The sequence below is a fragment of the Amblyomma maculatum genome, chromosome 11 (assembly GCF_055883805.1).
Source record: "Amblyomma maculatum isolate TAMU_Amacu chromosome 11, ASM5588380v1, whole genome shotgun sequence".
Lineage (NCBI taxonomy): Eukaryota > Metazoa > Arthropoda > Arachnida > Ixodida > Ixodidae > Amblyomma > Amblyomma maculatum.
Window position 1 is genome coordinate 70,160,236 of NC_139354.1, and position 14,802 is coordinate 70,175,037.

A 14,802-nucleotide genomic window follows, 5' to 3' on the forward strand; every position below is an offset into this window, starting at 1 on the left:
AAGTATTCTCTATTCCAATATGGCGAGCCTTCCTCAGTGCACGCAAAGTACACATGAAATAAGTACTATACATTGATGGTTCAATGTGCATTATTCTCCTGTGCAGCATGTAAACCGAACTTATACACATTTACAGCTGAATTTCAGGCTACCAAAGCTGTGAGATTCGTTATAGGAAGCAAAATATGTACAACTGTCATTTATACAAATTTCTTGAGTGTTTTAACATCCCTGCTTCGCTTGGAAATGTCACAAAAATTAAGTCTTGAATTCAGTATGCAACAATGTTATGTATGCTCAGAAATTGTGATAAAAACACATTGCCCCATTGTCTGCTCAGTTTAATTGAGACAAATTACACTCTATTATTTGCCAGGTAACATTTGCATAAATGGCAATGAGGCAGCTTATAAACTTGGTGTGTCAGCTGCTCTCCAAAATATTACAGACGTTGAAAAGATATTGTTACGACGGAGGTTTGACTTCGGAGGGCTGCACAAGTCGAGGAGGCAGATAGCTCAGCTGGTCAACGGCTGCGATTCCGGCACGTGCACGACAGACTCCACGTTTTTCTCAATGTCTTTTTCCCTGTCTTCTTCTGATTGGCTTCTTCACAATTTCTACATTTCCCCCGGGACAGCTGAATCCCCTCTGGGCGAAGCAGTTAGTGATTCCCGCAGGAGTGGCACGGCTTCATTCAGGCGACATGAGCGACTTCTGTAGTGGCTGAGCGATGACCACTTGCAGTGATGCACGCAATTTTGTAATTCAGGTCACTGACGCGGTCCACGAATATGTAAGAGCCAGCGTAATGCGCTAACAATTTCTGGGCTAAACCACGTTTCCGGAAAAGTCGCCGAAGTCACACTTTCTCCAGGTGCGTAAGACACAAGCGATGCTGTCTGTCGTACCGAGCTTTGAAACGCTCTTGCGAAGCTAGATTCCGCAAACGGGAGAGGCGGCGAGATTATACGGCCCGACAAAGAGTTTCGACGATGTAAGATTCGTCATGGACGTAATTCGGGAACAATGGTACCGAGAGAATACCGAGGATCACGGCCATAGAGAGGAAAAACGCGGTGTAACCAGTGTTCGCATGTGCTGCAGTGTTGAAGGCAAACGTTATAAATGGCAGATGATATCCCAGTCCTTGTGGTCTGATGCAATGTACACAGAAAGCATATTGGCGAGTGTGCGGTTGGTGCGCTCCGTCAAACCGTTGCTTTGAGGGTGGTATGGTGTGGAGTGTCAAAAATGTGACGAGCACAAACGGGAAAACTCTTCCACAACATCTACCGTCACTCGGCCTCTGTCACTGGTGATAACTCGCGGAGGTGCACTGCGCAAGATGGCGGAACGGAGCAAGAACACGGAAACGTGGTGAGCGGTGGCTGAAGGAAGAGCGGCCGATTCGTAGTAGCGGGTGAGGTAATGGGCAAAAACCACGATCCAGCAACTTTCGTTGAAACTTCGGGAAGAGGCCCATAAGCTCGAATCAAAATTTCTCGATTGCTCCCTGTGGTCGAGTCAGTGGATGCAGCAGGCCCTCTGGCGTGGACATAGTACGTTTATGTCGTTGGCACTCAGTGAAGCTCACCACATATCGCTGAGTCATCTGGCGCATTTTCGGCCAATAAAACCAGTCGCGGGCATGGTGGATCAGTCGCGCAGAGCCCAGGTAACCTGAAGTCGTGTCGTTCTGCATGACACGCACGATGCGCGCACGGTAGCTCTTGGGTACCTATAAAATTTGTGCCGTTGCTTGAGTAAGCCTTCTTGTACAGAAGTCTATCACGGAGACAAAATTGGCTGGGATATGGGGAATCCCACAGCTGTGGAGTTGTAGATTGGGTCAGAGAAATAACTCAAGTTACTGACATTCTTGTGGAAATCAAGAAGAAATGGGCATGGGCGGGACACATAGAGCGAAGAGAGGATAATCGATGGTCGCTTAGGGTAACAAACTGTATTCCAAAAGAAGGAAAGCGTAGCAGGGGCGGCAGAAAGTTAGGTGGGCGGATAAGGTCAAGAAGTTCACAGGGATGCAGCTAGCACACAACCGGGTTAATTGGAGAAATATGGGACAGGCATTCGCCCTGCAGTGGGTATAGTCACGCTGACGATGACGATGATGATGATGTAGAATTCCGCGCCGCCGCAAGCAGTGGCTAGAGGCTTATGCCGGTTTCTTGCGCAGGCCGCAGGGCCGAGGCGTCTGGAAACTTGGGCACTAGGAACGCGATGTAGTCATCGAGGTCAGCAGAGTCAGATTTTGTCGCAGGAAGGGAAAGACGTGAAGCACGATGCATCGGCGAGTTTGCGGCCACCCTTGTACGAAACAGTGAAGTCGTACTGCTTTAGACGAAGGGGTCAGCGTGCAAGACGACCAGATGAATCACGAAGGTTACAGGCCAATACAAGGCATGATGGTCCGTCACAACCATGAAATGGCGTCGATATAAGTAGCAGCGATACTGCTGAACAGCAAAAACTACAGCGCGGCACTCCTACTCCATCACAGTGCAGTTACGCTTAGGTTTGCTGAGGAAATGGCTTGCATACGCAATTGCATGCTCGCCCGCTGCCGGACGCTGCACAAGCACAGCGCCGACACCAATCCCACTTGCACTCATGTGGACCTCAGTCGAAGCAGAGGGGTTTTAGTGACGTAAAATGGGTTGTGACGTAAGCAGAAACTTTATCTGGTAGAAAGACACGTCGCAATCTGAGGTCCTGTCGAGAGGAACGTCCTTTTGTAGAAGAGACGTCTGAGGGCAAGCGACGTCGGCAAATCTTGACATGAATGGTCACATTAAATTCAAATAATCCGTCGGGCGTAACAAATGCAATATTTTTCCTTGTAAGCAGGATCCATCGGAATCTGCCAATACCCCGATCGCAAATCAATCGAAGAGAAATAAGCCGCAGATGAAAGGCAATCTAAGGCATCGTCGATGGCCGTGAGAGGATACACATCCTTTTAGTGAGGGAGTTCAGGTGATGGTAGTCGATGCAAAACCTGCATGTTTTGTCCTTTTTTTTTTTACTAATATCACGGTGGCAGCCCAAGGCCTAAAGCACTCCTAAATTAAGCGCCTGTTCAGTATGTCTTCAACTTGCTCGGTGACGACCTTGCGCTTTGAAAGCGACACACGGTGCGGCTTTTGGCGGAGCGGATGGACAGGTCCCGTGTCTATCCTGTGGCGTGCGCGCGAAAACAGAAAACGTTGCGAGCCGTCGGACTGGACGAAATCAAAGACTGACATGGGCTGGGACAAGAAGTGCTTCAATATCTGTCGTCGTGAGGTGTTAAACGATGAGCAGATCATCGGAAAAAGCTTCTGGTCCGCAGGTAAATTAGTAGCGGGTTTGTTGATTGAAGGAGTGCCGAGAGGTACATATTTCGGCAGATCTGCACTACATGAAGTTATTTAGAGCCCGTTGGGACAACTGCTCGTTCCAGATAAAAATTTACTCCACAATCCGGTACGGCCCTCTTTCACGCATACCAAACAATGCGGCACTAACACATTTTTCTTTACACACTGTAAATTAAGATGCGGCAAGTAGCCTAAGAAGAGTGGTTAATAGCACGGCAGCAGGACACCTGAACGCACACTGCAGAATGTGGCGTTACGACCACTTCATCACACACACACAAAACGTCTTCATAATTTGACGTCTCTTCTAAATGTTCACGACGAGAACCACTAACACTTAGCGCTCCAGTTCGAAAATCAACTGTTGCGCCGCACATACGCAGCAAGTCAATTCCCAAGATTACGGCAATTGTAGATTAGGCCAGTATTGCAAACTCCGCCGGGAATACTGTGTCCCCCCAATGGACATTTGACGCCGCATACCCCAACCAGATACAATAACTCTCCACGCACTCCATAAACATTAGCTGCATTGTGGCAATGAAATGTCAGGTTGCTCTTCAAAAGATTCTTAAAATCTAAGCTGAGAACCGAACAGTAGCACCAATGTCTACCATCGCCATCGTAGGCAAACCGTCAACAAGCACTATAAGCTTGTTTTTTAACCTGTACACAGACGGAGGAATAATAGGTAGCAGCGCACATTGTCCAGTGACCTCACCTCCATTGGCCACGCTGGCAAGTTTTCGTGCAAAGGTGACGGAGATCGGCGTCATGTTGACAGGGAACGGAGCTCACGGAATGAGAGAGGTGGTCTCACACTGCGGTAAGACGCTGGACAATGGCTGCGGAGCCCTTCGTTTTGAAAACGGCCCCTCCGGGTAGGATGTTCTGGCCGATAGGTGCCGGTGTAGCACTGCACCGCGCCTTGGTTCGATGCCGTCGGAGGATACCTAAATGGTGCGCGCCGATTGCAGTAGCGAGAAGTGTGACCCGCGACACCACACCGGTAGCACACGGGAATAATCCGATCAAAAAGCGGCGCTTCAATAGACTATGGCAAGATTCAGTTCAGTCGTTCAGTCGTGTCCGACTCTTCGTGACACTATGGACCATATCATGCCACGCTTTCCGCTCTCTCACTATCTTCCTAACATCACATAACTTCATCTGCAGCGCCTAGAGGATACCATCTAACCATTGCGTTCGCTCCCTACCCCTTCTCCGATGACCCTCAACATTTTTCAACATCAAATCTTTATCCAGCGACTCATCTCTTCTCATCAGATAAGCAAAGTAGCTGAACTTTTCTTTAGAATTTGACCCTCCAATGAGCAGTCAGGGCTTATGTTCGACAATATCGACTGATTAGATCTTCTGGCAGTCAAAAGAACTCTCAGGAGTCTCCGCCAGCACCACAATTCAAACGCGTCAATTCTTCGGCGGTCAGCATTTTTCACAGTCCAACTCTCGCTTCCATACATCACAACTAGAAAGACCACAGCACGAGTTATACGGATCTTGGTTGGCAGACTAATGTCTCTGCTCTTTATTAGGCGGTCACGGCTATTCATGGCTCTTTCCCAGCAGCAGGCGTCTCCTAATTTATGGCTTTAGTCTCCTTCCGGAGTAATCTTGGAGCCCAAGAAGAGAAAATCTGTTAAGCCCAAACTTCACACTCTCTTCTTGTACGCGCATCAGAAGTCTCTTGAGTTCCATTTCACTTTCTGCGATTAAAGTGGTATCATCCGCATATCTAAGGTGCTTGATGCGTTTTCCAGCAATCTTCACTCCAGCTGAGGGCTCGTCAAGACCGGCCTTCCTCATTATGTACTCAGCATATAGGTTGAATAGGCAGGGCGACAGTATGCAGCCCTGTCTCACTCCTTTCGCAATCAGTAAGATCAGTAAGACCATGCCCTGTTCTGACACTGGCCTCTTGCCCTTGATATAAGTTCCTGAGGATACAGATGAGGTGAATTGGAACTCTCATCTCTTGGAGAGCTATGGCAAGGTAGGATACGACAAATATTCAAAGGTAGGTTCCAGGTCGACGTAGCTTCCTGCGGTAGGCGCGGTGTATGGTTCGAGTAGGACGAAGGGTTTCTGCGCTGATGATAAGAGAACGGCCGGTAAATCTGGTTGGGCCTTGGTCGCGGGGAGGCCAGGCCTTTGCGGCAGGCAAATTCTGTGTCAATGGCTGGTGTGTAGCTGCACATTGGTGGCCACGTACGTGCATGGGCTGGAAATCCGTATGCTTCATTCGCACAGCCAGTGGGCCGGCCAAGCAGCTCATATCCTGATATTTCATCTCTAACGGTTTCACGAATGGCGCACAGAAAACGTTGGTATTGAGATCTTTCGATGTTGGCCTTGGTAGTCAGATTTGCAAGCCACACAACTTCGGTGTAATGCAGGTTGTCTTGAAGACCTCGATTGTCCAGCAGCATCGAATAACATTGGTGACCGAACTCAAGCTGTCCTTGGCAATGAGGAAGCGGTAAACGTCATCCGCAATGCCCTTGAGCAGATGGCCTACCTTGTCTTCCTCGTTAATCCGGCTGTTGGCGGTATAGCACAATTTCAGTACTGCATTCAAGTATGGTTGACAGTCTCACCTGCTGTCTGAACTCTGTAAGCAAATTACCGCTCGGCCTGCCTCTTCTTTGCAATTAGGTCGCCACAGCATTCTTTGATAGCTTCTGCAAAACCTTCCCAAGTGGTGAGAGTCTGCGTGGTTTTCAGACCACATCAAGGTGGTCTGTGTCAAGAATACGACATTTGCATAACCAAATTCCAGCCGTTGAAGCGGCTCACAAAATCAAAATAAATGAGCCTCTCATTAACATCTTCCCCTGATTGACCGGCAAAATACCGAGGTTCTCGAAATAGTAGCGTCGCGTTTGAGGCGGTGGGTGGTACATCACCAGATCGGGACCGAATGCTTCGAGTTGATGTTCGGGACTGCTCAGTTGTCTGTTGTATTCTCAGAGGAACGGGAGGAAGACCAGCGAGACGACGGCTCCGGCGAGTTCGCAGCGTTAGAAGATGCGTCATGAGGGTGTTCTTACCCGGCACCTCCACAAAGTTGTTACGACAGGGGTTTAACGTCAGAGCGCTGCACAGGTCGAAGAGGCAGAGAACTCAGCTGGTCAACGGCTGCGAGTCCCTCATGAGCTCGAGAGTCTCCACGGCTTTCTCAACGTCTTTTTTCTTGTCTTGGTCAATGTTCTGCCTCTTCCTCAGGATTGCTACAACATCATATCAAGAATTCAAATCACACAGTTCGAACACTGATTCGACAACAATGGGAAAGAGAATGGGAAACTGTAATCGAAAATAGCCTATATGAAATAAAGCCAAGAATAGGTGGGTAAACTACAAACCAATGAGACAAATTTGTGCGCTAAGCATAGGTCAAATATTTTTCAGACATTCGTATCATTTAACAATTTTTACAGCAACAAGCTTCTCGAGATGCGACGACCGGCTTACGGTTATTCCTCTTTTCATTGCATACCTGACACTTTAAAAGGAAAGCAGAAGTCATGTTCAGACTGCCAAAATAATCAAAACCCCAAAATTCATCTTTCATCCTATGGGGCAATCCAATGTTCCTTTTAAAAAAGGGTTTAAATTTTTATCCAAAGCAAATATTTTGTACTTAATTTCTTAGCCTTTTCAAGCATGTTAATTTTTTCTTTACATTTTTCCAGCCTACTGTACACAGTGAGGCAATTTTATGTCTTATACAGCACTGTCCTATACTGCAGCTTGTTGCTCGTTCCTAGATGGTGAGCTTTCTTTTTTTTTTTTCAACATCAGGTGCCTTGCGCTTACTTGGGAAAAATATTACTGAGATTTGTCACCTTCTTGAAGCTTGTAAATGTCCCATTTACAAGCTACAATGTCCCATTTAAAATCAATCCATCATCATGCAGCCCTGAAAAATTGAATCCAGCTACAAGCCATTACTATGAGAACTATTTTTGTTTTACCTTTATTGTAGTTAGCGGGAATGTAGTTGCCGGATTTATTTTCAAGTAAGTTTCAGGTTGATTCAGTAATGATATACATATTTATTGAGAAGGGAACATTTATTTTGGACATAATTTTTGCGCAAGGATAACTGGAATGATTCATTCTCATGAGATATATTTGTAGAGAAGCGCTGAGTGCCAAGTTATAAGCCATCAGTGTGGGAAATATTTTTGTTTTACCATCATTGTGGTCCGCGGTACTGTAGGGGCAGTGTTTATTTTCGAGCAAGATTTCATTGGTTGACTCAGTAATGTACATATGTAATGAGATGGGCACATTTAAAATGACATAGTTTTTGTGCAGAGGATAACTATAAGGACTTGAATGATTTATTCTGACGAGATATATTTGTAGAGAAGCGTTGAGTACCAAGTTGTATATCGATATATTATTAGCTCCATTCGACAATTTTCGGAAGGCTTGCTCCGCAGGAGGGGTGGTATATTTGTGAAATATCCCTTGGGCAATTCTCTGCGTAAACTCGACTGCAGTCTTCAGGAATCGGTAAATTCACTGTTCTACTTGTCTGGAGTAGCCGGCAAGCTATTATGGAAAAGAAAAAAATCAAGATATTTTTTGACTGTGGATAATAGGTATGCATGAATTCAAATATTTGAATTATGTTCAATGTCTGCGCAAAATATTCTATCAACAAGGAACCTGAAGTATGCTCTAAATGTCCGTACTGTACAGGATTTAGTTTTCATCAATATCTTATATTACATTTGACAACACTAAGCTCAACTTATGATATAGGCCATTAATATTAAAATGTTTGCAATCAATCATATTGGCTTCACACACGTTAATATTTCTGTCTTATGCCATACCAACATATCAGCGCAAATGATGTCCCTACACAAATCCTATTTATAAGTCATATTGACTTCGTGAATATCAGTATTCGATTCTGATGGTCGTATTCAGAACCGACCTCAAGATTCAGGCAGCTGTGTTTAGGAAAGCTCGATACAGATCGCAGTGAACTTAACATACACTCAAACAAAATATTTTCACTTCTCATTACCTATTTTATTATATTATATATTGGTATATTATTATTATATATTTGGTTTTCTTATACAGAGTGCCCACAGTGCCCCCATAGGGGTATTATTGTAGATAAATTTCACATGAATAGAAACAGACATATAGCACAGAACAAGTTGATGTGCTGCGATGGCTATGTACCCCTGCGGACAAATATGAACGGAGCACGCCATTTGTTTGAAACATTTTTCATGTGTCGCATAATTGAAATTGGAAGTTGAGGTATGTGCGAACCGGTAGTGTACACCAGTGTCCTGTTACTTGGACAATTATTGTTTGCTTAACTCCACTTCAGAAGGCGTGATTCTAATTTGAACGAAAAGTGTTCTCCGTTTACTTATTTTCGCATTTTTACAATGTACTCCAAGACACCAAGAAAACCGATACACTTGGGTAAACAAAAGAAAACAGAAGAATGAAAAGGAATATTGCAGGCAGACAAATATGGCCAAAACATACCCAAAACAAGAAAATTTACAACACAACACCGACTTAACTACAAAGCTTTCAGAATACTCAACTTCAAGAAAAATAGTAATGTGCCACAAACCACGTTTCCTTGCACATTACGTTTGGCATAGTTCCATCTTGATGGCTTTTGTTGGGGCCACACAGTAGTTCTTAAACGCTTTGGATAGTTAGGCGCCGATAACTAAAGATAAGCGCTAATGGCTACAGATACGCTGAAGTCATCAGAAATAGAAGACCGTGATGGAATTGAATTCAACATAGATGAATGTGAGGATGCGGCAATTGTGAACATACGCAGGGGACAATGACAAAGGTAGATCAGCATGCTTTACCGAGACATAACTACTTTGGTCGGCATATTTAAATTCTCTGTCTACTGGCACTGGTCCGGCGTCTTTCCAAGGGCTCTATATGAGGACTTTTCCACTGGCTCTACAGGAGATCCCTTTATTTTGAGCTTCGTTATGTATACCTTATAAGGGATGCCTGCGTGTGACAGGATTGCAGTGCTAAATGATTATTCTTTAGCAATAGCATGCCTCAAGGCATTATGTAGTTTGGCTTGCCTTCGTGAAAAACAACATATGTACTGCTCAATCAGCAGCAAATGACAACTAAGTTCCGAAAAGAATATTTTGCAAGCTTTTTTGTTAGACGAGTGGAGAAGGTCGATTGGAGAGAAATAGCTGCAAATTGAGGCTGAACGTTTAACATCTAGTTGCATCTGCATTGCTCAGTTTTCCCTGCAGCACAGATTTCTTTAAAGACAGTGAAGAAATTTCGGCTAACCAGAGTGCCATTCCCTAAACCGCTAGGTGTAGGCTAGGTCGCATGGAACATAAAGGTTTGAGTATGTCGCACTACCCTGGAAACAGTCAAGGTATCTAGTACGAAAATACTGTGATATCAGAATAACCTGATATACGTTGCAGACTAGACGGATGAAGAAGACGAGTTTAGTGTAGGAGGACGAAGAAGTGTGTGGGCGTTCAGGTGCCATCTGGCTCGGGTGCACTCGTTTTGCTTGAGTAACGTTGGTTTATGCAGTAACATCAATAATGTTACATTTGGTGGAGGTGCTGCATTTCGATTCTCGTACCTCTCAGTACCAAGTACTGCAATGAGAGGTCTGTATGTGCTATCTGGACGGCATAGTCATCTTTGGCCGGACATTTAAAGAGCACCATGACCGTCTAGTACTCGTGCTTAAATGCTTACGCTAAGCTGGCCTCGTGATGAATTCAAAGAAGTGCCGTTTTGGTGAGCGACACGAGTTGGTGCTTGGTCACCTCGTCGATGATGATGGCGTCCGGCCTGATGCTCAGAAGACCGTAGCTGTTGCTGCGTTTCAACAACATCCTAACGTGCAGGAGCTCCGCACTTTTTGGGGGCTTTGCTCCTATTTCCGACGCTTCATCTCCTGTTCTGCAGACGTCGCCTTCCCGCTCAAGTGCCTACGACATAAAGACGCTCCATTCGAGTGGACATCTGAGTGTGACTCGTCTTTCCGGTAACTTAAGGTCCTCTTAACATCGCAACCTATTTAACGGCACTTCAACCTTTCGGCTCCAACGGAAGTGCATGCTGATGCAAATGGTACACGCATTGAGGCTGTCCTCTTTCAGCACTATGACGACCGCGAACATGTAATTGCTTATGCCTGTCGAACTCTAAGTAAGACTGAGCGCAACTACACCATCACCGATGAAGAGTAACTCGCGACTGTTTAGATGTGCTGCGGTTTCGCTGCTTCGATTACAAGAATACGACTATACTATTTCATACAAGAGTGGCCGATTGCATGCAGATGCGGACTGCCTGTCGCGGTTGCCACTTGCCACAACAGAATGTGACGCGGAAAACTTCGAGCATTACATCGCTGCTTTATTTACGAGCTTTCCCTATATTCGCACCTTCCGAACAGAGCAACACAGCGACCAGCACCTGAAGCCATTCTGAATGCTGCGCAGGATCCAGCCTCGAACAGCCAGTTTTGTGTCCGTGATGGGCCGCTATAAAAGAAAGTTTACTGAGACAATGGCCGTCGGTTCCTGCTGGTAGTAGCTGAAATCCTCTTCTGTCTTTTACGCGCCATGCATGACAATGCTGCTTCCGGACACCTGGGATCGGCGAGAACTTTGCTCCGCACTCAAGGGCAATTCTACTGGCCCCGGATGCGCAACATGGTTCACCATTAGGGGTGTGCGAATATTCGAAATTTTCGAATATCGAATCGAATACCATAATATTCGATTCGTTAAACGAATGAAATAGTGGAAATTGAAAATTATTCGAAACTGTTCGAATATCTTCACAAATTTTCGAATAATTTTCGAATACTTTTCGAATAACTGGCACGAGTTAACGTCTCGGTTACCTCCGACCATTCTCGCGAAGGCAGCGTTAGCTCCGAGCAGGCACAGCTTGCTGCCGCAATAAACCTACGCGAGAAGCAGAGATCACCGTTTTAGGGAGCCTACATGCTTCAGCGTGGCCGCGACACGGTCCATTCGCATGGAAACATTCTTAAATATTGGACATATCACGAATCGCGGAGGCAACTTCTCGTAGTCGTCTCTAATCTGCCGAGATGTAACGCTACCATGTTTATTCCCTGAAAATTTAATTCACTTTCATCGTCAATAGTTGAGGTTAAGTTTATTATGCGAGTGGCGCATGACATGAGAGTTGCATGAATGTGGTCAGCTCATGCTCATACATCTCTCCACTATATATCTCAGGTCGCCTAGCGCCAGTTGTAATCGCCGAGCGCCAGCTAGAGGGAAGCACGCGAGCTAATTGAGAAAGAACGAAAGTAACGAAAGTCACTGAAAAGAAGAGGACGATGAGGAGTTCCCGCGCTCGGCGATAACTAGTTCGAAGAGCCAACAGCAGGGGAAGCGCAACTCTATGGCCTCGGGTTACGCGGACGCAAGTCGGACGAAAGCGTTGCTCAGCCATTCGTTATCTCTAATATATTGTATCATGCAATCTAGTTCACTAAATAAACTCGTTGAAACGTAAGTGTTGTAGATAAAAACAACCAGCAACTGAAAATGTGCGTAGAGGTTAATAGTTGCGCCCCCTGGAGGAGATCAGCGTTTTCGCGTCAGATCTATTACTCCACGAGTTATAGCGTTCTACCGCAGCGCTATAACAGTGCTATAACGAATAGTAGAGCGCTGTATAGCGCTCTACTGTTCGATTCGTATTCGATTCGCTGCTTTCATTATTCAATTCGTATTCGATTCGCTTTTTAGCTACATTATTCGTATTCGATTCGATAACAAGAGTGCATTATTCGTATTCGATTCGGTTTGGAAAAAGTACTATTCGCACACCCCTATCCACCATATGTGGCCAGCTGTTTTAAGTGTCAAAGTCACAAAAGTCCTAATGGTGAAGCTCCCGCAATGCTTCACCCTGTAGTGCCACCCAAGGCTCCTTTTGGGAAAGTCAGAGTTGACCTTTTGGGTCCTTACTCAAATTCACAAAAAGGCAATCATTGGATTGTTGTATGCATGGATCATCTTACTCGCTACCGTGATACGGCCGCTCTTACCGCCGCTACAGCCTACCAAGTGTCGATTTTTATGCTGCATTCAGTCTTCTTACAACATGGTCCCCCGAGAGTTGTGATAAGGGACAGAGGCCGTTAGTTTAATGCGAATGTAATAGAATAACTTCACGGTTTATGCGCATCTGATTTCAGGCATTCGATCCTTACCATCCTTCGAGAAATGGTTAAAAAAATTGCACCATCAGAACATTAACCAATGTGCTTGCAATGTGCGTCGCTTCAGACCATAAAAACTTGGATTGTGTTCTCCCGTTCACCACATACGCATTCACTACAGCCAGGCATGAGACCACAGAATACAGTCCGTCCTTCCTCCTGTACGCCCGCTCCCCACGACACACCTTCGATACCATCCTCTCATTTTCGTCTGACGACAACCCATGCTCAGCGGAAACTCTCTGCCTGGCTTAAGAAGCGCGGCGGATGGCCCGATTGCGGATTCAGCATCACAAGACAGATCAAAAGCTCGCTATAACGACCACCATCGCCAGATCACCTGTCACCCAGGTGACCTAGTCTGGCTTTGGAAACCTATGAGGAAGCTCGGCTTGCACCAGAAAATGCTGGCCCGCTACACCGGCCCGTGTTAGATCTTAGAGTGACTCGGAGAACTAAACTACCAGATTGCACGCCTTATGGCCAGTGGACGACGTTCGGCGAACACCGAGAATACGCATGTCGCCCGCCTGAAGAAGTGTCATGGTCATGAGAACACCTGACTGGTCCGGAGGGCTTCGTTTGCGAAAGGGGGTGAATGTTACAGACTAGATGAATGAAGAAGACGAGTTTAGTGTGGGTGTTCAGGAGCCATTTGGCTCGCGTGCACTTGTTTTGTGTGAGTTAGGTTTGTTTGGTTTGTGGAGATCAACGTCCCAAAGCGACTCAGGCTATGAGAGACGCCGTAGTGGAGGCCTCCGGAAATTTCGACCACCTGGGGTTCTTTAACGTGCACTGACATCGCACAGCACACGGGCACCTTGCGTTTCGCCTCCATTGAAAAGCGGCCACCGAGGCCGGGATTCGATCCCACGTCCTTGGGCACAGTAGTCGAGCGCCTTAACCACTGCACCACCCCGGCGTGGCGTTTTGTGTGAGGAGCGTGGGTTTAAGCAGTAACATCAATAGTGTTACAGTATATTTTGAAAAATCCCTGCATATTTATTGGCTGGTATAAATACTGCGGCCTCATTATGTTGGGTTCTAGTTGATTGCTTTCTTTGAAAACTACAACATTTTTCCATCAAGCTGTTTTTAATGTGTTTATGAAGTTTGATAATCGCACTTACAATTTTTTGATATGCAGTGTTGTACACTTTCTGCTGCTCTGTTTTTATTAGTCTGTAGTACAATAAAACACAACATTTTTGTTTCTATTGTGAAAATGTGTATCCAGATATCTACGTATCGACGGTTGCGGTGCGCCACCTCGAAGGTGAGACTAGCGATTTCACAAGGATGTAACATAAATGCAAGATATTGATTGCAAATCAGAACGGCCATTTGCTCAACTGCAGTAGCAGAATGACTCAAGGCGTTGCTTAATCTACAGCGCAGATGTTTCAATAGATGGTGAAAAGAGATAATCTTAAATCAATATTTATATCTGCACAATGTCGACAACCATAATGCAGCGACGATACCTGAATATCTATTCAGGGATCTCAGTCTAACCTTCAGATCTCCCCACCAGTGCGTTGTAAGCACAGTGAGAATTTCTATATTTATGTTATTTTAGAGTTTTATTTTTTTTTTGTTCCAAGCTATGGGAGAAGGGGGAGGGGGGGATTATCGCCCCGAAACCAACACGAAAACCAATATTTACACTCATACAGCTGTAGAAAAAAGATAAGTGCGCATGAAATTGAGGCGCAGGTTGGGGAGAGAAAGAAGAGGAGTGAAGAGTAGTTTTAGGTAAAGCACAGGAATTGCTAAAAAGCCTGCAAAATACGACCACTCAATATTGAGATCCGATGTATTACCGTCTATTATCGATCATTCCTGAAGCAAGAGAGTTGGGCTAGTGCAGCGGCCGGGAGCAAGATGCTCGAAGTACAGTTGAACCATGGATACATTTAAAGGACTGCCTAAAGAGCTGGCCTTCCGCTGACTTTCATAGCCTCAGAGACACAATTCCTAGTGTCATAGGTAATTTATTACGATTTAGGGTTATCAGTGTTTACAAATATTCGTTGTAAGATCGGATTATGGCGAGTAAGGGCGCATCTGCGAAAATGCATTTTCTAAAAACACAATTTGAAAAACTGAGTTTCTAGCTAAATT

At 45.5% G+C, this 14,802-nt stretch overlaps 1 protein-coding gene across 2 annotated transcripts in view; it reads right to left on the minus strand.

Annotated features, from left to right (window-relative positions):
• Window positions 1–7,458: 7,458 nt before the first annotated feature.
• LOC146174116 (uncharacterized) overlaps window positions 7,459–14,802 on the minus strand; it is a 28,906-nt gene continuing 21,562 nt past the window's right edge. For both annotated transcript variants that reach the window (XM_084583415.1, XM_084583414.1), the window contains one exon: window positions 7,459–7,964. In XM_084583415.1, the coding sequence (XP_084439541.1) occupies window positions 7,813–7,964 (152 nt within the window). In that variant the 3' untranslated portion in view covers window positions 7,459–7,812. The remainder of the gene's footprint in view (window positions 7,965–14,802) is intronic.